Below are 27,339 nucleotides of genomic sequence, written 5' to 3' on the forward strand. Positions count from 1 at the left end.
CTTGGAGACATTTGAAAAGAATGCCCTTAATTCCCCCCCCCCCCCCTTCCCCTCAAGCCTACTATGTGGATGGTGTGTTTGCAATTTGACCATAAGGCCTTGGACATCTTACACATTTCCGTATGGCATTTGAACATCCAACATCCAGGTATCAAATTCACAACAGAAACAGAAAGTAACAACAGTCTGCCCTTCCTAGGTTACAAGACAACCAAATGGTTCTCTGACCTTTACCGTCTACAGAAAACCTACACAAACATACATACACAGGTAAATACATCCATCAACATTCACATCAATTTCCCCCCCCCCACACACACACACAATACAGAACTATAAAAACCTTAGTCCACCAGGCAAAATTAATTTGCTCTGATAACACTGCGCTCACCACAAAACTCACCCACATAAAAAAATACAAAAAAAAACCACTTTTTTAGCCAGTGGCCATACCTCCCATCACAGTAGTCCCCCCCCCCCCCCATCCTCAGGGAATACGTTCCAAGACCCCCCACCCCACCCTGATACTTGAAAAGCCGTGGATAGTACTGAACCCTATATATATATACTGCATTTTTTTCCTATACATACTTATCTATGATAAAATTTAATTTATAAATTAGGCACAGTAAGAGATTAACAACAGTAACTAATAATAAAATAGAATCATTATAACAACATACTGTAATAAAGTTATCTGAATGTGAATGGAATCTTAGCAATTTCAGCACACATTTTTTTATATTTCTTTTAGGATACTTTGGGGCCATTATTAAGTAAAATAAAGGTTACTGATAACCAAGAACTACTCAGAGTGGTGCGCTATTCATGATTTCTGAAAGGCTACAAGGCAGGTGTAGCTTTCTGCACTTTTGTAAATAGTTGTCCTGGTGTTGAACTACCTCTGGGATCAGAAGAATTGTCTATTACTAAAAGAAAGAGCCATACGGCTTCATTTCGGCAATGTAAAATTATGTAGGCAAAGTGGATATTAGATCAACATTATTTCAAAGCTGAATGCTTGTAGAAACTATTATAGTTTTGTAAGTTGACCTGAGAGCTTAGGAGAACACAATCATCAGCATCCCTGAGTTGTCATAGCTTCTTGACTTAAGTAGGTAGTGCAACTCAGGGATGCCGATGATTGTGTTCTCCTAAGCTCTCAGGTCAACTTATGAAACATGAAGAGTTTCTACAAACATTTGGCTTTGAAATAATGTTGGATCTAACATTCACTTCGCTGATGTAATTATAAATTATTTATTTTTGGACTGGGGTTGACCACAATAACTGAAAAAACCATGGATAGCAAACCAATGGATAAGGTGGGGGAACTACAATTTGATTACCATGTACCCTCTCCCCCTACCAATTATAGATTACAGAAAATCCATCACCATCTCTTATATTCGTGGCATCTCAGAAAAGGTAGTCAAGATCGCATAAAAAAAGCTAACAACCCTTATCTGCTCTTCCAAAGATCATCTACACCCACTGGATTTACCTGGAGTGTACCAGGTACCCTGCAGCCACATCCGTTCATACTATGGCCAAACAGGCAGGACATCCAATATCTGTATATCGGAGCACCAGGACTACATCTGTAATGATGTAGTCCTGGTGCTTTTAAATTATGATTACACAGGCTGTATGCCAAATTTTCCTAGCATTTTTTGCTTAAAATAAAAAATTAGAAATAAAAATAAAGTTTGGTTTGGGCCTTAGATGTGTGTCTGTGTGTGTTGGGGGGGGGATTTAAAGCTTTATACTGCTTTAAGAGGAAGTGGTATACTAAATTTGATGATTGTGATTTTTTTTTTTTTTTTTTTTTGTCTAGATAAAATTCCCAAGAGGTTTTAGAACCCCCCATTCCCCCCATATGTAAGTGGACAATAAGGGGCTTAGTGCTTTAAATTACAATAAGAGGATCTCCTATAACAATAATTTTGGCTCTTTTTTGTTTAGATAAAATCTTCAAGAGTTTGGCTTGGAATACTAATTGTGGGAAGAGAAATTACAGCCTTATGCCACTGTCTTTGGTTGTGCCTTGTGATCTGCTCTGACTTCTGAGCAGAGTCAAATGACTCCAGCAGTGTATCTATTATCTAGCACTAAAAATGCCTTGTTAATCCAAAATATTTGCACTTTTGTATGAATGAGCTCAAGTAGTTTGAAGGCTGGGCATAGTGCTTAAAAAAAGCTGTCACAGTTTATCCACTGTGTTCATCCCATATACAGGCAATTTACAGACAAAATGTACTATTAGTGGCAGTAGATGATATTGTGTGTAATTCATGGATTGTGGCATAGTGTATAGACAGTGAGTCACATTGTATGCAGTTGATGAATTGTGGTGTAGTGTGTGTATATAGATAGTGAGTCGCATTGTGTATAGACAGATGATTAAGCCCTCCATGTGAGGCACTTGTTCATGATGGAGGGGGGGGGGGACCTCCCAGTGATGATGCTGGCCACTCTTTCTTCTTATTCATTTTCTATACTTTTCTTCCTGTGTTCTTTGCTCTACTTCTCCTGAGTCTTTTTTTGCTATGCTATCATCAGACCACCATCACCATCTAACACTTTGCTACCATATTTGCTATGTGGAGCAACTCATTGACCTTTGGAGAGGGAGGGAGGATTCTGCTAGTCTCACACTACTTTGGCAAGGCCACTGGGTCTAGATTGCCCCACCATGATCAGCTTGCCTGCAAGGGTCAGTGATGTCTTAGTAAGTCTCCTTCCCCATGGTCTGCAGATGAAAGATCCAAGGCTTGCTGTGTGTTAGAAGCTTAATGGAGTGAAACAGCACTAAGAAAGGACTTAAAATGTTATTTAATTCTTCAAATATTTCATCTCAGTCATAAGATATTGTTAGGGATTACAATATGAAACTTGATTAGAAAGGATTATGAGAAAGCTAAGTGAAACACGTGGACGAAAAACTAGAGTCCTAACTATGTAGGGGTACCCTCTTGTGGGTACCTGTTAGCAGCCTAGGATGTAAACTGGGATCTCAAAGTATTAATGTTTCACATATTTTAGGAAGCTTAATGCAACCATATTTATTTATATTAGGATGATTTTTGAGAGCAGCTGCAGATTCCAAATATAGTGTTTCTCTTCTAAATTTACTGCAGTGGAGCAAGGTGGTCTTTTTCCAATTGTTTCTATGTACTCTAAAACATGGTTGCAAGATATGATTGACTATAGCCATGACTGCATATGTACTTTTTTATTATTAAATAACAGTTTTAATCCTTTCTTATTGCTGTTTCATGCCATTAAGCCTCTAACATAAGTCACTGGGGAATCAGTCAGTATCGACCATGCCCTTTGGATGGAAATACCTACATTTGAATCTAGTCTAAGGATGTGAAAAACCTTTATAAGGTCCTAGCAAGCAAGCTCAGAATGCACACAAACACACACACACACAATTAATAGGCATAGTATATTAATCTCATAGCCTTGGTTGCTTCAGCTGCCAGTTCAATACAACCCATCCCAAGTTTAATCAATGAGACAAGTATACTATGAAGATTAAACTCTCTCTGTGTGTGTGTGTGTTTGTGTGTGGAGTAGCTATTTTGACTGTTTTGCGCGATGAAAAAAATAAAAATCGAGTTTCCGAGTTAACCTGTTACTTCTTATGATTTCGGCTAAAATGCTTTCATTTGCAAAGCCTTTATAAAGGTTCTTTGCTTCCTAGCCAGGATTCAAGCTCAGATATTTCCACCCCAAAAGCAAATGTCCTTGCAACCAGTGGTCTTTTTCCAATTTATTCTATGAACTGCATCAAAAGCATGGTCTGCAAGGACTGATTGACCTTGCAGTTGCTAGGGAATCAGCCAGTATCGACTATGCCCTTTGGATGGAAATACCTGCATTTGAATCTAGAATGTGGAAGAACACAAAAAATACATCAGGAGTCGTGTATTTTTTTGTGTTCTTCCAAGTGGATGTTGGTTGCCAAAAGGTGCCCACAGGGGGGGGGGGGGGTTCTCCACCTGGTTAGGATTCAAGTCTTTCATCCACATGTTTCACTTACTTGTGTGTGTGTGTATGTGTGTTACAAGTCTCATAGTAATCCCTGACAGTGTCTTAGTGACTGAGATGAAATATTGGAAAAATTAAATAACATTCTTAATCCTTTCTTAGTGCTGTTTCACTTCATTAAGCCTCCAACATGAGTTTCTCCCAGCACTTAAACCTTATCGCATGCATCTAGGATAGCCCTGGCATTCCACTTCCCAGAATAGTCATTGCTTGCTGGAGAGTAGGTATCCATGTGTGGCTCCATGGTGGCCATGGACTCCAGCAGCAAACTAAACTCCTCTTGAGAATGAACTCTTCTTCCTCCCCTTGTTTATCAAGAGTTCTCAATAAGCCCCAGCCATGTCAAGAAACCATCAAAATATCAAATGAAAACAGAATTTAAAAAAAAAAAATAATAAAAAAAAAAAACATAAGATACAGCAACAACATAATATTAATGTTTTTAATAATGTACTCAACTGGTGAACAGGCACTTGAGAAAATGTTACTCTTCATCCAAAAAAGGTTTAGAAAGGTTGGTAGGAGTCCCCAAAATCAGTGAGATTCCTTATTAATACCTCCAAATTAATACTTCTTAATTGGTCTAGCTACTCACTGATGAAGCCTCAAAAAAAGGCTGAAACCGGTCTAGGTAATGACCTCCCACCATAATGTAATAACAGCATACATTTCCTAGGAAATGTGTTTTACATTATGGAAAATACCAAGAATAGTGATCAGAACTTTACCCACCTTTGCAACGAGTTGCCCGTGTTTGTACTACACTCTAGGACTACTTGCGTTAGCTCACGCTAGTATTTGCCGATACTTTTATAGTTTTTTATACTATATTCGGCATGAAACTCTCTGATTCCAATCTTTGAGTTTCTTATTCGGTTTTAAAACAATGTGGGATCTAATATCCCCTTAATTTAAATAATGTATATATCGCCGAAATGAAGCCTGTTGGCTCTTTATATTTAAGCACAGATTATAACATTTAATTGCATAATACTTATTCTCATGTAATGCTTTTTTTTATCATATGAAAGTCAAATTTTAAAATTTGACACATTTTAAAATGATTAAGTAGTTTTTTTTCTAAAAATATATTTTCTTGATTTTTCAGAAAATTTTCAGTTTGCTTGTTCTTGAAGATGTTTCTCACACAGACAAAAATACTGTACATGCAGTGTAATGTGTTTTAAATGTGCATAAGTTAAAACATATTTTAAACATTTTATTTTTACTCATTATGTCACTAAAATGGAAGGACTTAATTTCCAGAGAACACGTAATTGTTATTAAGAGCTTGGCCAGTAAATTGTAGCAAAATGAAATTGTAAAGAGGTATGGAATATTACAAGTGTCATGAATGGGTTTATTGCTCTGAGGATCTGCACATAATGCATGTATTTATCTATAGACTCAAATATAGCAATATTATTCTATTTGAGTCTATAGACAAATACATGCATAAAAAGAAGAAAAAAAAATGAAAACCTCAGTGACAAAATATGAAGAAACACATTGATTGAAAACTTGCCAAGACTGCCTCTTTAACTCAAGAAGTTAAAGAGGCAGCCTCAGAAAAGAAGAAATCATAATGAAAGCTTCTTGCAAGCATGTCAGCAACTGCCCTGAGAATATAAAGAAAAAATCCAAGAACACTATGTAAAAGAAGCTAAACAAAAAGTCATGGGAAGATTGGTAAAATTATAAAATACTACAAACACGACCAGATGTTCTGGATGCTATCGAATAATCTTAGAAATGGAGGAAAACGTACTGTAAAATGAATAAAATGATAAAGAAAAATAACATAAAATTAAACTGATGATGGACTCATTCTCCATCCTTAGCCATTCACAGATAACTGACCCAAACTATCAATGAATTTAAATGACATCCCATGAAGAGTGACATAAAACATTCTGGATGTCTCCAGTAATTATATTAAAAAATTAAATGAGTGGCAGAAGGAGGCAGTACTTGATGTGTACTTGTGATTGCATTTCTCAGTTCATCAGAAATCTTAAAAAAAGAGCATCAGAAACTCCAAATGTAGAAAGCATCTGGAGTAGATGATATTCAATCAGAAATGCTTAAAAATATGGTATAATAGTTTTATATTGGCTACACTGTATAATTGAGAAGGCCTGGTTCAAAAGGTTGACTTCTGGATGGTTGGAATAGAACTCTCATAGTACCATTTATAAAAAGGCATATAAAAATTACAAGGAATTTCCCTACAGATTGTTCCATGCTAAGATTTATGCAAGACATGCTTGAGAGAGGATAAAACACAAGGAGGGGGAAAAAAAAAAGCTGGATTCAGGTCAAATATGGATTGACAGGATCAGATTCTTACTTGAAGACAAATATTTGAGAAATCATGAGGTATAACAAGGATGTGTATTTAAGTTTCATAGATCTAGAAAAGACACGTAACAGTGTGCCAAGAGAAAGGCTGTTCCAAATGCCACATTTTTACAGTGTAAACAGGACATTATGCAGAGCAATAATACATAGTCTTTTTTTTTTTCCGCTAAGGCAATTCGTGAATGCCAGTGAGTGTATTCCCATAAGCTCTCTGGTCAACTTTTTTTACGAAACTTTCATAGTTTCTACATTCAGCTTTGAAATAATGCTGGATTTAATATCCACTTATATGAATTTGCATAGCTGAACTGAAGCCTTTTGGCTCTGTATTTAAGTTGTAAGTCAGTAGTTGAAGTACAGGAAGATGATTTGATGTAAAATCAGGTGAATGACAAATGCATGATATCTCTATTTTTATTCACAATCTATGTGAGTCATATTATTCAGGAAAATGCTTTAATCTGATGCCAGAATTGGTGATAATTCAAAATAGCTCTAAGCATTATGCAGCAAGAACACAGAAGCATCAATTGCATTTTCAATGGAAAACCTATAGAAAATGTTAAATTTTTCAGCTGTTTAAGCACAGTTTTTAATGAACAGCTGTTAAATTAAAAAAGAAAATAGACAGTATTAATTTTTATGGCTATTTTTGTTTTTTCCAGAAATAATACCAGAAATAGACAGTATAATAAGAAAAGCTAATGTGGTGAGGAGCCCATCGAATAAATTTATATTAATAAGAGAGGAATTAGTCAGAACACTGTATACTGGCCATACACAAGACAGTTCAAACCAATTTTAACTTATGGATCTTCTGAGATTTGGGTTAGAAATTTATTTCTTGCAGGTTATCAAAGACACTAAAGATCAGAGATTCTGAGAAAAATTAATGAAGGGAACAAATAACATCAGTGGCAGAATAATTTAAAAATGAAGATATTATGAAGAAACTTGACCTGTTGACATTCAAGAACATGTAAGCAGAGCTAATCTGATACGGTGTAGTCACATAACAGATTAGGAGAGAAAAGGTTGACAAAATGGTGTTTGATGCTACAATTGTTGACATTCAAGAACATGTAAGCAGAGCTAATCTGATACGGTGTAGTCACATAACAGATTAGGAGAGAAAAGGTTGACAAAATGGTGTTTGATGCTACAATTGTTGACATTCAAGAACATGTAAGCAGAGCTAATCTGATGCTAGGAAGAAGACCAAAATCCAATGGTTGATGCAATTAAATATGAAGAAGACTTCAAAGACTGAAGTATATGATCTAACAGAATTGGAATTCTAACAAATAACAAACTAATTTGGAGAAATGTTGATAGTAATAACATACATATAGTATGCTGTTACTATATATGTTATGTTAAGGGCACATCAGGAATTTGATGATGCTAATTCATAATGGCTAACTAGTCATTCCATGCATGAGAAGGTGTGATGAATAACTTCCAAGTAATTCTTTTTTCTGTGAGACATTTAAGAAAAGCTTACTATTTTTATAATATGTAAATATAATTTTACATATTTTCATGTTAGGTTGTTCCTCATTAAAAGATTTTGTACCACCAGGAGTCCAGCCACAGAATTCTCATGCAATGTCAGAGTTAGAAGAGATAACAAATCAAATATTTGAAGACCTTCTTAAAGGAAAATCACAGCTTCAGTTTGATGAATTGGGTGTTATTGATTTGGATCATTCTGTACAGGTAAAGACATTTTTCTGCTGGTAATTTTGTTAATGCTGAAAGCTTTTTAATTTAAAATGTACTCTTAAAAAGCAGTTAGGTTTCTTATGTTGTACTTGATTTGTAGACATTATTTCCAACATGGATTTTTTTTTTTTTTTTAAATATCCTCTTATCATTCACCTGTTGGGATGATAAGAGGATATTAAATGGGATATAACATAAATAGTCTAGTATTCAGAATGATCATTTAATCATCTACTTTTTAAAAAAATCATTTAGTAGCTAACATTTCTAAACATCAACTATTGTTCTAAAAGAACTATTGTTCTTTTTTGTGTAGTAAGCGTGAATATACATACTACCCTGTTCTTTTCTGTTACTTCATTTAAAAAGTACATTTCACAAAATGTGTAAGCATCCATTAGATTCATATTATTCACTTTTGTCCCCTTTATTCCTCAACTCTGATTGAAAAAAAAAAAAATTCATCTCAATTTTTGTTTTCACTCAGACCAATTGCAGAAAAAAATTGTTGAAACATTTCAAAACTATATAAAGTAATGGTTCCATTCTGGTAATATGGTATTTATAATGCACACTAAAATTTGTTTAGTTTATAATTCAGTTTTGGTCTACACTGAACCATTTTTATTGTCAAAATAATTTGCAGAACTATAGTAATCTATATTAATGTTGGATAATTCTGCTCTGACTGGATGGAATTTAATGAAATATAATATTCTAAAATGCATCTTTTTATGATTGTCTTCAATCATTTCCTTACTTGTTAGCTTTTTTTTTTTCTTTCCCCCCAATAGATAATAAGGTTTTCTTTAGATTCTTTCTTTGAATTAATAGTTTCCGATTTTGAGTCAGGTGTGTTTCAAAAATGATTTGTGTTACACGGATACTGCAAATTTAGTGCTTGGCTTTCTTTTTCATTCCATATAAATTTAATTCACTCCTGACCAAACTACCATTTTGTCAATTTTATTATGTTTTTGTATTTAATTTCTCTTCTACATTGATAAATGTTGAAGTCTTTAAAGTGTGTTACTTTTTCTATTATTAAGATTTAAATTGATATTATATTCTCAGTACAATATATCAACATCAGACCTTCAAGAAGTCAAAATGCTAATCTCATGTTACAAAAGTCTTCAGCAGCAAGGACATATTTTTGTATGTCTGACAATCATTTCCTACTCTGCTATTTAGATCCCCAACAAGGACCAATTTTTCATTGTGTCAGTTGCTTTCTCTAAAGCCTCAAAAAATTCCTCCACTTCTACCTCAGTAGAACTTTCTGTGGGGACCATAGGCACAAATAATTCTCATTATCCAGTTCCACATTCTGATATTTGCCCACATTACTGTACTTGATATTACCTGCCATTCAAGCAGATTAGCCTCGTATTTAGTGTTGAATACTATGGCTACTCCTTCTTTTCCTCGATTGTTATTGCCTGAATATAACATTTTGTATTTATTGCTCAGAAAGATCTCACCAGTTTTTGTCTTTTTTTTGTTTCAGTCACCCCTATTAATGTCGATCTGGAACTTATCTGATTCCTCAGCTAGCTCCATTTCTTTGCCATTCAGTCTTCTTATGTTGATAGTACCGATCTTTAATTCTGGTGATGTTGAGTTGGGGTGTGCTTTCAGATTTGTTCCAGTAGCTGACTTTTCGCTGTTCGCCCTGGTTCCCTGGCGAAAACAATGGGGGGGGCTTGTGTAATAACCGGGCAACGCCCCAGACGGCATGAAATTTTGTCATGTTGTACCATCATTTTGTATATTGGTTTAAGCCAATAAGAATACAATTTGGTTGGCTAATTCCCAAATTACCAGTCCATCCTTGTCTGTTCAGTATCTAGGTAGATACCTAACAGGGTGCACCACGAGAAGGTGAGGATTGGACATTAGGTTAGAAGCCCTAGTCGGTTCTCTGCATTCCTTTAAAGGCTAAGTGGAGGTCTCCTCTCAGTTATACAGCTTTGACCCTTAAGCACCCCAGAGTAAATTAATATAACATTGCATATTGAGAAATAAAAATTGAGGCCAGATATAGCATCTCATAAGCTGCTCTTCCTATTAAAGGTTGATAACATGAAGATTAAGTAAAGAAGGATGTTTAAATATGCCCCACAAATAAAGATACCAAGAATGGAATCATTACACACTGAAAATTAAGATTCATAAAAAAAAAAATAAAATAAAATCCCATCTACAAATTAGACATCAAATTTTTATTAAATCCAGTATTTTGCCCAGATTACAAAGACAGCATCACAGAGTGACACTACTACTGTCCAGTATACAGGGTTACAACAGAATGCTAGTATTTTACATATGAGGTGGTATCAAAAAGTTCCGAGACTAGCTCTGTTTACAAGAAATTACTCTATTTATCTACGTTTACACACTATCACCTTCAAAATAGTCCCCTTGCATATCAATACAGCACTCCCAGCGTTCTTGCCACTTCTGGAATGTGTCCTGGAAGTCCTCTTTTCGAAGCATGTCAAGCACCTTCTGCGATTTGCGCTGGATCTCCACAATGGTCTCAAAACGGTGGTGACCTTTGAGCTGGATCTTCATCTTCGGGAAGAGGGCGAAGTCTACAGGAGCCAAATCTGGCGAGTAGAGTGGGTAAGGAAGTGAGATGTTGTTTCTGGCAAGAAACTCACGTATGAGGAGAGCTCGGTGACAGGGTGCATTGTCATCGTGGAGCATCCAGTTTTTCGCGCGCCACAGATATGGTCGCTTTCACCGAATGTCCTCCGTCAGACGCCTTAAAACCTGGCAGTAGAACTCACTATTGATGGTCTGGCCATGAATGTCGAAAAAGATGATGAGCATGCACTTGGTCGAGCTGTGGACCTGCCTCGTCTTTTTCGGTCGTGAAGATGATGGGCTCTTCCACTGTGAAGACTGTTGCTTCATCTCAGAGTCGTACCCGTACACCCAAGTTTCGTCACTGGTAATGATCCTCGACATGAAGGATGGGTTATCCATGGCACGCTGACAGAGTTCTTGGCAGACTTCGATGTGGTGTTCCTTCTGCTCCCCAGGCTCAGCAGTCTGGGGACGAACTTGGCAGCAACACGGCACATGTTCAAATCACACGTGAGGATTACCTGGACTGTTCTGTACGACACACCGACAATGCCAGCAATGTTGTGGAGTGTTCTCCGACGATCCTCATGCACAAGTTGCCGAATGATTTCGACATTTTTGGGAGGTTGAGCTCGTTGAAGGTCTTCCTGATTTCTCATCATCTTCCAGTGATGTTCTTCCACTCTTGAAGCACGCGTGCCACTCAAAACACCTCGAACAACTCATTGCAGTATTGCTGTAAACTTGCCGAATCATGTCAAACGTCTCTGTGGCATATTTGCCCAGTTTCATGCAGAATTTCACGTTTGCTCTAACTTGCTGATGAAATCACAGATGTGGTAACACAGGTGATCAGAATAGCATCAGTTGCATAGCTCCCGATGTACACAGGACGATGTCTTTTGGCACACTGACTTATGAAGGTAGGTGTTCCCTGTGACTGTGCGTACAGCCTTGTGCTGCCATCTGTTGACATGTTACAAACCTAGTCTCGAAACTTTTTGATACCACCTCGTACTACCTAGTCTAAAATAGTTTGTTTACTCAAAGAATTTTGCAAGGGTTTTATACCTCACACCCATCTTATATTATTCTAGAGACAGTTCAACAGAAAGTTCTGTGTGTTTTAAGGTGGTGTGTAAAATTTGAGTTGGTGATTCATTTTCATTGAGAATTTGTCTAAATTTTGCATGATAATTCACCCGATAATAAACATATCAAGCAGTGGTATAACCAATTTGAGGAAACTGACAGTGTTGAGTAATATAAGCTTACAGAACACCTGAGAACTTCTAAGAAACATTGAACATGTCACTAATCAGCCCATGCAGGGTTGCAGTTAGGTTTCCTCAATTCACTCTTCACAGTGTGTGTGTTTAAAAAAAAAAAAATCTTTTCAGTTGGAAAATTCTTGAGTTCAATTCTTGTGAGAAATCTTTATATGGGCTTTCAAATGAAGGTGAGTTAGCCAATCTCATATGCATGTAGCAGGATTTTTTACTCTAAAAAATTTGGGTGTTTCATTCTGCATATATAGGCAAATCGCCATGAGAACACACATACAGTTGGTAGTGGCAGTAGATGATGTTGTGTGTTGATGGTAGTAGTTGGAAGATTGTCAGTGTGTAATAATAGTAGTAGTTGGATGATTAAATAGGGAAAATGGTGAGTTGAGTAGAGTAGAGTGCCCTCCTGCAATGAGTCCTTGGAGATGTCATATAATGATAAACTCTGTACATTGTAAACCATTTAGCATATCACAGAAACTTTTAGACAGGTCTAATTTGAATATGCTATGATTTTTTTATGCTGCAAAAAGGAGAAAAAGAGGTTTCATCATATTTGATGAAGCAGAATTCCAAATTTTGGGGAACATAAACAAGTACAATTATTGAATTTGGGGGTTTTAGTTCATAGTAATTTACTTCCTTCCTTCAACAAGATTACAACTGAGTTTGATAACGGCAATGGCTATATCATGATATTGCTCGATTTTGTAAAGGCACTTGACTGAATACTGTGCATAGCTCTGTTATATAAGTTGGAGCAAATGAGGACGACATGAAGAAGCTGGTGACATGGTTAAAAAGTTGACTAATAGATACACATTAATTTTTTTGAAGGATGATATGCTGGCCAGCTATGACACCCTCTTATTAAAACCAGTACGATGTTGGTTGTTATATAATTTTGTCTGTACATTGCATTTATTCTCTGGCTGGTATGAAAAAACAGGTTTCTGAGAGGAGAAAACCTTTCCATATTTATATGAGAATGACTAACTTACCTTTAATTGAAAAGCCCTCATAAAGATTCTTCTTATCCTAGACAAGATTTGAAACCATATTTCCAACCAAAGAAAATGACTGAGCCTCTTCATAGACATCAGAGTGTAGTCCCGAAGAGATACCTAGGTTGAATTAATGCAGAAGTCATATTTCCCCCATATAAGTAGTGCAAAAGGATAACAAGCATGCACTAAGGCAATTAATATGAAGTCATTAGCCTTTATATACAAGTAGCCTAGTTGTGAAAATACTTCAGGTGCCGACTTTGTTTACTTATACTTGAATAAAGGATTAAACAAGAATATAATTTCTTGTCAACTTTAATTTAATTTACAACCAAGTGAAAAAAAACTTTCTATAATACTTTTTTGTGGATATGAAGGGGGAGACACCCCTTAGGTCAGCTGTAAAGATGCTCCCTTTTTTTTTAAAGCTATTTATAGCATTATTTAGGTTTCTATGAAGCCAGGTTATGTGGCTGTGACAGACTATTGAGCATAACATGTTATAGGAAGATGAGGCAGTATGTGTTAGAAAATTATGATCTTCTGTTACTTGTGTAACATTTTAAATCATTTTCTTAGATATCTTGTAGTTGACAACATAATATATTATGTCTTGTGTATTATATGCATGTACTGAAAACATAACTGGTGGTAATGGTAGTTCAAATCAGTAGGTTATGGATCTGAAAAAAAGCACTTAAAGATTAGAGAGACCACACATATGAGAGTTCTAAGATAAATTAGGGACCTTAACAGATGGCATCAATAGCAGAATCATCTTAAAAATGAAGATATTAGGAAGGAGCTTGACATTGTTAGTATTCAACAATGTGTGAGCAGGTCTAATCTAAGTTGGGATGGTTACTTAAACAGAACGGAAGAGGAAAGGTTAGCAAAAGCTAATGAAAGAAACTCATGAAAGCAATGATGGTAATAATGTCCCATGTAGCAGTGAGTTTGAGGGTTTCTGCTGATGTAAGTTTGATGAAGAAATATAGAAATTACAGAAATATATAGTGGGGTGTTGCTATATGCTGGTTCAGCTGCTGGGAATGATGAAATGCATTGCCAAATTAACATGATGGGTAATAAATGAGTAATCATTATGGGTGACTTAAATTATACAACCATTGGTTGGGTAGATGAGTGATCTCATAATAAGCTTCTGTATGTATCATTTAGTTGAATATAGACTTTCTATACAGAATAACTAAAATAATTGTTTTGCTCTTGCTCATTAAGGTATCCACAAAAAAGAAAGGCTCATCAGAATTGACATCAGCAATTCATCCATTTCTCCTCTAAATATCTTAGGATATGCACAGCAGTATTCAACATCCTCCTTTATAATTTAATTCATGAAGTAATTTTTCCTTTTCTTTGTTTATTCCTTCTACCAATGCCATCTGGTCTATTTTATCCTCTCATTTGGTACAGTCTGTACCAAATGAGAGGATAAAATAACTAAAATAACTAAATTTCCTGAAGTGTACAATTCTGCAGGTTTTAGTTATTTTGTTTATTATATATATATATATATATATATATATTCTCTCCCATAATTTGTAAACTCTGCTTTAGATACCAAATATAGAACTTTTTTCAACCCACTTCAGGCCTCCTATTAATATTCTCTCTAATTGTTACTAGCCTAGGTGCACATGAAAAACATTTTGTGCACTTTTCCAGTCTCAACATATGTTGTAGCTCACAATAACGGAAGTTACAAGCCACAAACTCTTAATTTGGTGACATTTTTGTTAAAAGATCTTGTACATTGTATGCTAAATATTTCTAAAAGAGCAACCTAAACGCTGCACAGTCTCATATATACATAGTTTATTAACAAATTATGTCAAGTTCTAGAATAGGAAATTCTGTGTCTTTTAATTTGCTTAAATCCACGTAGCCAAAATTCTATCACCATTTGCACAAGTTCAAGCGACTGTGCCCTCTAGAATAGTGTTTCCCAAAGTGCGGTATGCATACTTCAAGAGGTACACAAAAGGTCTTTATGGATATTAGGCTATTTTTTATTTTATTTTGATCACTCTTTTTTACTTTTATATTTTTGTTACCATATTGTCAGATATGTGGTGGTCTGTTCCATAATTTATTTTTCAATTAACTAAAAAGTCTAAAGGAATTTTCAAACAAAATGTGTTTCTTGGTATGTATCAACTGCATCAATTAGGGTCATGTCTAGTAGATGGTATAAGTGTTCCATATGCTTTCATTAAAAGTTTAAATTCAAATAGTTTGAACAACATGGTCTGAACAATCTGCTAAATATCAGAACTATTTGCATCTTAAATTGTAATGGTCATCAGTGATTGTTTCATTACTTGTGCATGCATCTAATAGGTTTTCTGCAATTGTAAACCTTAAAACAAGACAGTCTTTTTGACCTGAAGTCCCATTTAGCTAAAAATAAAATAAAACTAGATTTCACCAAACTAACTTCTTCCCAACAGAAACAGCTCCATTCATTTCATTAAACTTTTTTTTCTTTTTTATTATTGAAATGTTACATTTCATAATTGCCGGCCTGGCTGGCCGAGTGGTTAGCGTATCCAGTCAAAAGGCTGCGGGTTCGAATCCCGCTGTGGGCATGGATGTTTGCGATTGTCTGTGAAAATACTAGTGGTGGTTGGCGATAGATGCGGTTCATTATAGATGTAGTTGGTGATGGAGACAGAGAATTGTAGAGCAAGTGCCCTCCCTTGATGAGTCCATGGACTCCCTGGAGGTGTCATGTAATAATAATAATAATTTTTGTTTCTTCTGTATGTATATTGGATTTGTATAACAAAAATGTATTTAAAAAATAATTTAAAAAAATTATTTTGCATGAAATTTATTATAATACCAATGTTAAGAAATAAATACATTTATAATTCTTTGTGTTTGAATGAAATATAATTTATTTTGAATTGCCTTTGCTTGAGAGGGAGTATGCTAGTCTCACTAAATATTTCTATATGGCTCAGCAACATACTGACATCAGTGGTAGTTCACCCACACGGTGTAGGCTAAAACTAACTACAATGTATTAAGTTGGAACAAGTTAGAGTAATGGAGTGGAGGCATTGAAGAAATTCCTAAACAAAATAAGTAACAAGTATGATTTATAACATATTTTGTTTTTATAGTATATTCAACAATTTTGTGCTTGCAGTTACTAGACATGTGTACTCTCTTTATGACTAATGTGTGCTTGCATGGACACAGCCCTGAGGGAACATTGCTTCCTATATATATACAAATGTTATTCATGTAGCAGTGAACCTCGTGTTATGCCATATGCACTTCATTACATATGCTTTGAATTAACATTCAGTTATGTTTAATCTGACAGTGTGTCAGGATAGCATATATAAAATATCAGTGCTTATTAAATTAATGTTTTGATAAACACATTTCACATGCTCTTTAAAACTGGGCAGTGTAAATTACCGAAGAAACAAATGTCAATATTATCAGGTGTCGTATATACTTATCAAGTACTGATAAATTATCAAGCCAGTGTATTTATATTTCTGAAATTATAAAAACATCTTATTTGTAAAGAAAAGTTGTGTATTTATAACACTAAATCCTTTCTTCTACAGATTTCTAAACAAAGGATGTTATTGAATTGAAAATACAATAGAGAGGGAGGGAGGAGTAAAATATTTAGCAGGTAATTACAGTCTAAGAACTAGACATAATAGAAAATTTACTAAAATATTTTAAAATATCTTTTCACTGTAGTTCACATTCCACAAATGTGCAATTTGATATAGAATAAGTGTGCAATTATGTCAGAAAAAAAATATTTTGGCCAAAGCATTAACATTTCAAATTAAGCATTTGCATTGAATTTTGGTCTGTGACAGAATGAATGCAAGGAATCAGGAGGAAAAAAAAGTTGCTTAGATGGAAACAGAAGTTGCTTGTAAAAAATATATATTGAGATGAGTAGATGTGAAACTGATTAAAAAAGTAATTGTGTGAAGGTACAATCTGAACCATGCTGAGATTGAATACTACTTATTCAATGACTCTTACAACTGATGAAGAGAAAAGGATTGAACATTTCATTTGAAGTTCCTCAGAAGAATATAATGAGCAATGTGTATGTGTGGACAGGTGCATGCACACATAATACATCAGTTATAAAGTTAATTGTTATGCTTGTTTACTGATACAAGCATATCAGTATGCTTGTATCACTGATGCCTCAAATATTAAGAATAAAGCTGAGGAGATCTAGGGCAGTGCTAATTGATCCAAAATATTGATGTTTGTGATGCCTGTCTGACAGTAAGGGTTTTACTTAAGGAGATAAAATGTGAAACAGGAGAATAGTGGGATGTTGTGAATAATAGCAGAAGAATTGAATCTGACAAGAGTGGAGATTTAGTATGGTAATAAGATTTATGAAGATACTAGATTTCAGGCTGGTGTGAAATGGCTACTGTATTGACAGTTTGAGAGAGAGTGTGTGTGTGTGTGTGTGCGTGCGCGTGTGTGCATTTGGTGGCTGTTATTGATTAGTATTACAGCAAAGCAGCCAAGGCTCTCAAGTGATTATTATTCTCTAGCTGGATTTTCAGTTTTGCAGAAGGCAAAATCAAAGCTTCTGGGAGGGAACTTAATCAACTTTTTGTGAAACTAACTCACCTTTACTTGAAAGTCTATAAAATTCTCCTCTCGTCCTACATGGAATTTTATCTAGGTCTGTTTCAAACTTTCTTTTTGTCCTATCTAATATGAGGGTGATCTGAAAAGTTCTTGGCCTTGACCATAGAGGGCAACGCTATCGGCATGATTATTTTTTCTTTCTAAGTTGGTACATCTGTCATAAGCATCCATGTGAAATTGCAAGTCATTTGTTTTATACAGCTGTCTGAAGCAAAAGTGGTGTCTGTATCCCTTGAAACGGATAAAATTGAGTATCGTGTAGTTATAAAATTCTTTGTAAAAGAAGGTTTAATGCCAAAAGAAATTCATTTGAAGTTCATAAAAGTTTATGGGCACTCTTCTCCTTCATTTTCGACAATTAAGAAATGGGCTGCCAATAAATGTGGCCGTACCAGCCTTGAAGATGATTCACATGAAGGACGTTCAAAAAGTGTAACAACACCAGAAATCATTGATCAAGTGCACGATATGGTATTGGATGACCAGCGAGTCAAAGTGCATGACATTGCTGAGATTATAGGCATTTCAAAAGAATGTGTAGGATATATTTTGCATGAAGAATTGCAAATGAAAAAGCTTTGTGCAAGATGGGTGCTGCGCTTGCTCACAGCAGATCAAAAACGCACTTGCATGACAATCTCTGAACAGTGCTTCGAGCATTTTAACAAGAATAAAACAGATTTTGTGCATCGATTTATTACAATGGATGGATGAGACTTGGATTCACCATTACATACCAGAATCCAAACAGCAGTCAAAACAGTGGACAGAAGCCAGTTGTTCAGTGCCAAAGAAGACAAAGTTGGTTCCATCAGCAGGAAAGGTCATGGCATCGGTATTTTGGGATGTTAAAGGCATTTTGTTTATTAATTATCTTGAAAAGGGTTAAACAATAACCACAGAATAGTATTCCAATCTTTTAACCAGACTAGACAAAAAAAAAAAAAAATTCATGAGAAAAGACCTAGTTTGCAGAAGAAAAAAATCATCTCTCATCAGGACAATGCATCTGCCCACAAAAGGTGTTTTGGCAATGGGAAAATTAAAGGATCTGCACTATGAATTGTTGGAACATCCACCCTATTTCCCAGATTTGGCTCTCTCTGACTTTTATCTCTTCCCAAAACTAAAACTCTTCCTTGCTGGCCAGCGTTTTTCTTCAAATCAAGAAGTGATTGCAGCTGTAGAGGGGTATTTTGCAAATCTTACTGAGAACCACTACAGGGATGGGATATTGGTGCTTGGAATAACTGTATTAGTCTTAAGGGAGATTATGTTGAAAAATAAAAATAAATTTGAAATTATAAATTTTTTTTTTCATTCTTAGGCCGAGAACTTTTCAGACCACCCTCGTACACATTGTTTCATAACTGAAACGTTCATGTGCTTTGTAGCTTTTCAGGGTACCTCTATCCTTGTTCTTCCATTTACACCACAATGGAAGATTGCCTTGAATGTTAATGGATATGTGGAGTTTGAAACTTCGACAAACTTAGAAGGCAACTTTGAACTAGTGGTGTCTGTGGAAGAGAAAGAAGCCAGTAGAAAATTGGAATCAGTTAAAAAAAAATAATGCCAGCTCTATTTCATGGGTAAGGAGAATAATTCAGATCACAGTTAAAATTGATGACTGGCATCATTAAGTGGCTGCTACATTAAAAAAAATGTTCTGGAGAATATATGAAAGATGCACAAGTTAGAATGACAGGCATGTAGTAAGTCAAAATCAGATTATGAGAGTAAATTTTCTGAACAAGAAGTAGCATGATTATATGAGAATAACTAGTAAATGTAAATGCAGACAGAATGGTGATTGCAGCAGAAGAAGAGTATTAGATATTTAATTAATGGTCACTGTATCAGGTTTAGTAGTAATAGAAATGTGATGGATAACCTGAAGGTGCTAAAGATAATGCAAAATCTTAATATAGTGATGAGACAGTAGGAGCATCGGTACATATCCATCATCGTGGCCTTGTAAAGTGGAACAAGAAGTTCCTTCAGAAATATGTGAAAGAATTGGCAGGGCTCCACTAGAGTGGAAAGTCATTCCATTGGACAAGTATGTTGTCAAAACAGAGGCAGAAAATTATAGATCAAATCAGCATTTGCCTATAATTGGTTTCAGCCAGAATTGAGTGGAATGGGATGTGATACACTGCAAGGGATATGACTGACTGCTGGAAGGTCTTGTCTTGGTAAAATACTCAATTTCATAAAAAGGTTGTATTTTTGGAAAAGAGGAAAATAAATATTATTATTATTATTATTATCCAGGCCTTCATGGAGTCAAAAGACTCATCATGGGAGGTCATTTTTAGGAAACACAAAGTTTATCATACCACTTCTTGAACCCATGGATAGAGTTTTTAGACTTTATAGAAGGATTTGACAGTATTACTTAATTTACAGAATGGGACAATTAATAGGTATGATGAATGATGAGTATGTAGAATTTTTTGACCAAAAAACAAATGTGATGTAAAATAACTGCCATTGGGATTTATTAGGCCATAATAGTAGAGATGATTATACCAACTAGTTTGCTACATATGCTAGTGGCTTCTTAGTTCTTCTTAGGAAGAAGAAGTAAGAAGCAATAAAGTGTTAAATGAACCATTACATAAATAACAAACAGAACATGTAGGAAACTGTTACACAAAAGTAAAAAACAGAAAACATGGGGAATGCAGAAGCTGGCACAAGTCAGTGATTGTTCAGCAAGTATGTGTTATAGTTTGTAACTTTTCTGCCAACTATCACACATGCTTGCTGAACAATGACTGACCTGTGCCATCTTCCATGTTCCTCATGTTTTCTGTTTTTTTACTTTTGTGTAATGGTTTCCTGCATGTTCTGTTTTTTAGTTATGTAATGGTTCACGTTTAACACTTTATCGTATTATTTATTTATTTTGTTCTTCCTAACCCAGAAGAAGCCATTACCATATGTGGCAAACCTAGTCAGTATAATAATCTGTACTATTACGGTCCCATAAAACCCAATGTCAGTTATTTTACATGAGCTAGCATGAATGTGAGAGTAGCTTGTTAAGTACTAGACAGTAGTGTGTAGAAGAATCAAGGTAGAGAGAAAGAGGATGATTTGAAGGTGGTCTGTGTGTCTATATTTTAATAAAACAGTGTTGGAAGGGAGTGATAAGAAATGACTGATATCCAAAAATTTCAAGTTTTCCATTTTGGATTGAAGAAGACTGTGTATTATATTAGTAATGATTAACTTAAAGAATCTAAATGAGCAAGTGATCTTGGAGTAATATAATAGACTGGGAATTGAAGTTCAGAAGATTCATTGTGAATATGGTAAAGATGATGATACAAAGATCAGTTGATGGTATGTATAGAATTACCAGATGATAAGAAAGTTCTTAGTCATATCATTATCTCTTTATAAGACCACGATATGTAATCATATCGTGGTCTTATAAAGAGAGGTTGTTTATGATTTAATTGCACTTTTTTTCTTTTGGAGGTTTGAATACCATGTAATACATAAAGTGCAATAACTGATAGCTGTAAGTGTTGATAGATTGAGGGGAATGTAGACTGATAATTAGATAAATAGTTAGAAATGATGATGTAATAAAACTTTTAAGTCTGTGAGCATTTATCAGATATGAGGTCCAGGAAAATCTTTGATGTGCATGATGTATTTAATTTCCAAAAATGAAACCGAAGTATGATCAACCTGAGGATTTTACCTCTAGTGAGTCACATGGCAGATGAATGCAAGAATAGGAAGAGCTTGCTGAATTAATGGGCCTCCAACAGTGAGTTCCCAGTGAGATAGTTGAATAAGTTTTATCATCATTTACTCACTATCTCCACTGGCAGTCTATTCCACTCACTCACTAGAGGTCAAAGCCTCAGGTTGATCATACCTAGGTTTCATTTTTGGAAATTGAATACATCATATGGGATAGTACTCACTGTAGGAAGCCCATTAATTCAAAGCCTAAGGTACCTCTTCTTACATTAATTTAACAATGTACCTTTATTGCATTTTTTTTTTTTAGAAAGTTAATAATTATGAGTTATTGTATTGATCGCTTTTAGCATATATCCTTTTGTGGGTGTGAAATAGTAGTTACAACAGTCCTACATAGTATTTCATAACCAGTTTTCTTCCAAATCAGTCTATTATCTGTCAGGTCTGTGACTTCATCAACCAATCCATTTATATCTTTGGTGTAATTTTGGGTAAATTTTTGTGCTATTTTCTTCTCAAAACTCCTGTTTTGCTATTTCATCTCCTATACTGTCTTATTTTAACATTGCTTATACATTCTTTAATATTAATGTCACCCTCTCTTCTGTTATTTTTAATATCCTTCTGTTCACCCTTCATATTTGTCTGTATTTATGTTTTGATCCTCCTTCCCATAAAACAGACAAACTTGCCAGAGAACACATGCAAGGCGTAAAAGACGTAATACCTCAGCCATAGTCTTGGTTGCCTTGGTTTTTTTTCCAACCAATCTCAGTCTCTGTTTTATTTCTAACCCAACTCGCAGATCTTATATTAAAATTCATTTGAACTCTGTCTTATATGCTGTTGTTTAGTATTTTGGCTTATTTTCCCTTGGCCTCTATGTAATTTTGCTGTCTTCACTAAAAAATTGCCTGAATAACTAAAATGTGTTACCTAGGTTTACAAACAATGTTTCTTGTGATGTTTTTTGAGGATGTATACTATGAGTCTGCCTTATTCTTCCTTTTTGTATTTTTTGAATAATTCAGTCTGCATTTTCTGAATAATCAACACCCAAATAATTTCATTATTTACTTAAATAATGAAACATTATGGGATTTAATATCCCCTTAATTTAAATAAATTTATTATAAGTATACTGCTGTGCTTAGAATAATTAAAATTTGATTAGAAGTATATAGCCATTTGAACTTATGATTGTGTGGCCTGGCAAGATCTGTAATCATTAAGGAAAGCACAGGAAAATTTTAAATCCTTTTGCTGATAATCTTCATATGCTTCAACTTTAAGTACATTAATATTGAAGTTGTAGAAAATGAAAAATAATTTACCTATGAATTGCCTGCCATCCATTACCCAGTTATACTTATTAATGTATTCAATTCACCATGAGTAGATTTGCTTGAATAATAAATAACCAGATTTTAACATCTACATCTTTTTATTTATAAGAGATATATTTCCTCAACATGTCTATATGGCTAACAGTATCTTCAAAGGGTTGCTTAACATAAGTAAAAACCAACAATAAATAAATGCTTTCCAACAGCCTCTAATATCTATAAATTGAAAAGACTGGAATGATAGTTTAATGATGAGTATCATTAGGCATGTTGCATGCAGTATGTACATTGTTGTGTAAACTCTGTATGTGATTGCTTGCATAGAAGAGGTCTTCAATGTTGTTATACATAGGAATTAATGACTTCCAAATCTTGTGAAGGAATATTCATTGATTTATGTTTATTGTGGCTTTTTGAATGAATCACCTCAGAGGACTTCTTGAACAACCCATTGAAGCAATTCTCTTCTAAGTACGGCATGGTGGATGCTCGCTAATTTACCTTGTGATGTTCTTTGAAGATGTGTGCTATGAGTCTGTTTTTTCTATCCTTTTGTATTTTCTGAATAATCGACATCCAAAAATAAAATTTACATTAGAAGTAGAAAATAATGGAAAATTGCTATTCCTAGATATCCTTGTAAACAAAAACATCGCTGGAGGATTATCATTATTAGAAGTCTATAGGAAAGAAACTAATCAGGCAGGTACTTACAAGCAAGCTCTTTTCATCACCCTCAACAAAAATTAGGTATAATCAAAACTTCAAAAAAAAAAAGAGCTTTAAATTAAAGATGATAAAAAATGATGAAATCAAACAAAAGCAAGACCTTCAAATCCTATTTAATTAGTTACTCAAAAAAGGTCCTAAGATAACCAAGAAATTAAATACAAAGCATGGTATCTGGACCATACATTGGCAATGCATCAAGAAAAATAGCCAAAATAGTAAAGGCAGTCAATATGGGAACAGCCTTCTAACCGGTCAACACCTCCTGAAACTTTCTACACTCCTTTAAAGACAAAGTTCCATTTTATAAACATCCGGGATATGCAAGATTCTGTGTTCTTGTGAAAAGATGTACATAGATCATACTCAGAGAAGTTTGGAACTCCACAACAAAGAACATATAGGTGATGCTGAAAACAAAAGGGAGAAAATAGCACACATCCTCAAAGAACATCACACTTGCAGATAATTTTTGATATTTAAACTGTGCCATTAAAAATAATGGATATTCAGATGTATTTGAATACTGCATGAATAAGCAATGTGTGTGTTTATGATTTTATTGAGTAAAAGTATTTCCAACATAGTTTGTTAAGGGTGTCCATCCTAAATCCTGGCTCATGCAAATTGATTGACAAATTGGTTTAAAAAACATCTGTAGAAAGTAAAACCATCAATCACATTAGCATGGTTCTAAATTGCATGAACTCTCGATATAGCAAACAATAGTATAGTGAATTTGCTCACTATAACAGACTACTGAAAAGCACTGGTCAAAGCACCATGCAAATTGATTGACAAATTGGTTTAAAAAACATCTGTAGAAAGTAAAACCATCAATCACATTAGCATGGTTCTAAATTGCATGAACTCTCGATATAGCAAACAACAGTATAGTGAATTTGCTCACTATAACAGACTACTGAAAAGCACTGGTCAAAGCACCATTCTGTTATTGCTCTACTAATAAAATTATACTATTCATTGAATGATAATAAAATTCACTAAGCAAGTCTGTCACTCTAACAAACTATTCATTGTTTTGTAGTTTACTATAGTGAGGTGCTTATAAGTGTTAATTACTAGCATCAGTCTTCTGTCAAATTGTAGTTCAATTGGTTATGAAATTGAACTAATCTAAGAATATAAAAACAGGCAGATGGATTCATCTGAGAGCAGATTCTATGAAACAATTGATAAAATATCCATTATCCAATTAACACAAACTGATTCTTGTTGAGAGGCTTATACGCTGGTTAAACATGATAACTAATATTTAAGGAATTGACAGCGTATACTAGAAATATAAATTAAATAAACTTTAATATATACTTTCCGATATTTCTGCAAACGTCACGCCTCCATCTTCTTGGGAACTCACTACAAAGACACGTGCACACAAGTACTAATAACAGCAAATGAGTACTTGTGTGCACGTGTCTTTGTAGTAAGTTCCCAAGAAGATGGCAGCGTGACGTTTGCCGAAATATCGGAAAGTATATATTAAAGTTTATTTAATTTATATTTCTAGTATACGCTGTCAATTCCTTAAATATTAGTTATCATATAACACAAACTGAGTTTACCCTAAAACTGTTGAAAGTTTTGAAAGTTTTTGGTACCAAATGAGGAAACAACTTTTGAGACACAAATCCTGTCCAAAAGCCTATACATCTCCATTTATTAATGCATTAATTAATTAAATTTCCAGCTTTTTATTATGGGCTGTATGGATGGATGGATAGATAGATGCATTGGAAAGTTCATATCAGAGCATTATATCTTCATATATGAATGTACCTAGAATGGGGAGGGAAAAAAAAAAGCTTAACTTTAGCTGTAGAATCTATGGGAGGTAAAAAAAAAAAAGCATCTGTAATATTCACATCAATTAGACAAACTGCTGAAAGTTTTGGGTAATACATGAAAAAACAGTTTGCTTAATTCATGTAAACAGTCATGAATTTTTTTTTATTTTCACACACATATATATATATATATATCATCATCATCAAATTCCTGAAAAATTTACATCATTACTAACTTCCTATCTACAATTTTCCTTCAAATCAGTCTGTTACTTGTCAAGACTCCAATATTATCAGAAAAAGACACCAAAAAAGACAAAGACAATGAAAATAGGTAGAATCATTGAAAATGTCAACTGCATTGTGAACGGAGGATCCATGGAACAAGTAAAACATTTCAGCTACTTAGGCACGATTTTTAGTGAAGATGGTAAATTAAATATGGAAATAGACAACAGAATCAACAAAGCTAGTATGGTAGGAAGTCAATTGAATAAATTCATATGGAATAAGAGGGAAATTAGTCGGAACACTAAATTAGCTGTATACAAGACAGTGTTCAAACCAGTTTTAACTTATGGATCTGAGAGCTGGGTCAGAAGTAAAACACTTGACCAAAGACTAGAGACCGCAGATATGAGAGTCCTGAGAAAGATTAGAGGCATGAAGAGATGGCATCAATGGCAATATCATATTAAAAACGAGGATATTAGGAAAGAACTTGACATTGTCGGCATCCAGGAATGCATTAGTAGAGCTAATCTCAGGTGGTATGGGCACTTAAACAGAATGAGCGAGGAAAGATTAGCAAAACAAGTGTTCTCTGCCAGGTTGGCAGGAAAACGAACGTTTTCCTGCCAACCTGGAACTGTTTAAGTGCCCATACCACCTGAGATTAGCTCTACTAATGCATTCCTGGATGCCGACAATGTCAAGTTCTTTCCTAATATCCTCGTTTTTAATATGATATTGCCATTGAAGCCATCTCTTCATGCCTCTAATCTTTCTCAGGACTCTCATATCTGCGGTCTCTAGTCTTTGGTCAAGTGTTTTACTTCTGATCCAGCTCTCAGATCCATAAGTTAAAACTGGTTTGAACACTGTCTTGTATACAGCTAATTTAGTGTTCCGACTAATTTCCCTCTTATTCCATATGAATTTATTCAATTGACTTCCTACCATACTAGCTTTGTTGAGTCTGTTGTCTATTTCCATATTTAATTTACCATCTTCACTAAAAATCGTGCCTAAGTAGCTGAAATGTTTTACTTGTTCAATGGATCCTCCGTTCACAATGCAGTTGACATTTTCAATGATTCTACCTATTTTCATTGTCTTTGTCTTTTTTATTACTGACCTTCATACCATATCTATTACAACAGTTATTCAATTTAGTCAGGTAATCTTGCAAACATCTTCTAGCGGAGTTATTTAGAAGTATAACATTGTCTGCATAAAGCAAAGAGCTGACATTAACATCTCCAATTCCGATATCATTTTTAATACCACTTTCCATCATAGTGTGATCCATATAGATAATGAATAACAGAGGGGATAATGCACATCCTTGTCTCACACCAGATTTAACATTAAACCATCTTCCTGTACTTCCTTCAATTCTAACTGCTGACTTACAACTCAAATAAAGACTAAGTATTGCTTGATATAATTTTCCATTGACACCATATAACTGTAGCATATTGAATAGCTTCTCTCTTGGCACCTTGTCATCTGCATTTTCGAGATCAACAAAACTTAAATACAGATCTTTGTTATATTCCCATGCTTTCTCAACTAATTGTCGTAAAGTGAAGATCTGATCCTGACAGCCTCCATTTGGCCTGAATCCGGCTTGTTCTTCACCAAGCTTTTCTTCCACAATTCTTTCAACCGTTTCTCAAGTATACTTGCATAAATCTTGCCAGGAACACTCAGTAGGGAAATACCTCTGTAATTCTCACATTCAGTTTATTTCCCTTTTTATATATGGGTACTATGAGAGCTCTAC

General features: G+C 34.6%; 1 protein-coding gene across 1 annotated transcript in view; it reads left to right on the top strand.

The window, feature by feature from the left end:
- The window catches only part of LOC150106453 (regulator of G protein signaling loco-like), a 292,774-nt gene that overhangs the window by 241,901 nt on the left and 23,534 nt on the right, over positions 1–27,339 (top strand). The window contains exon 14 of the mRNA XM_090393006.1: positions 7,970–8,139. Coding sequence (XP_090249132.1) covers positions 7,970–8,139 — 170 coding nt within the window. The remainder of the gene's footprint in view (positions 1–7,969; positions 8,140–27,339) is intronic.

This window comes from Typopeltis vanoorti, chromosome 5 (genome assembly GCF_054136105.1).
Source record: "Typopeltis vanoorti isolate ZY-2024b chromosome 5, IOZ_Tvanoo_1.0, whole genome shotgun sequence".
In the NCBI taxonomy this organism is placed as follows: domain Eukaryota; kingdom Metazoa; phylum Arthropoda; class Arachnida; order Uropygi; family Thelyphonidae; genus Typopeltis; species Typopeltis vanoorti.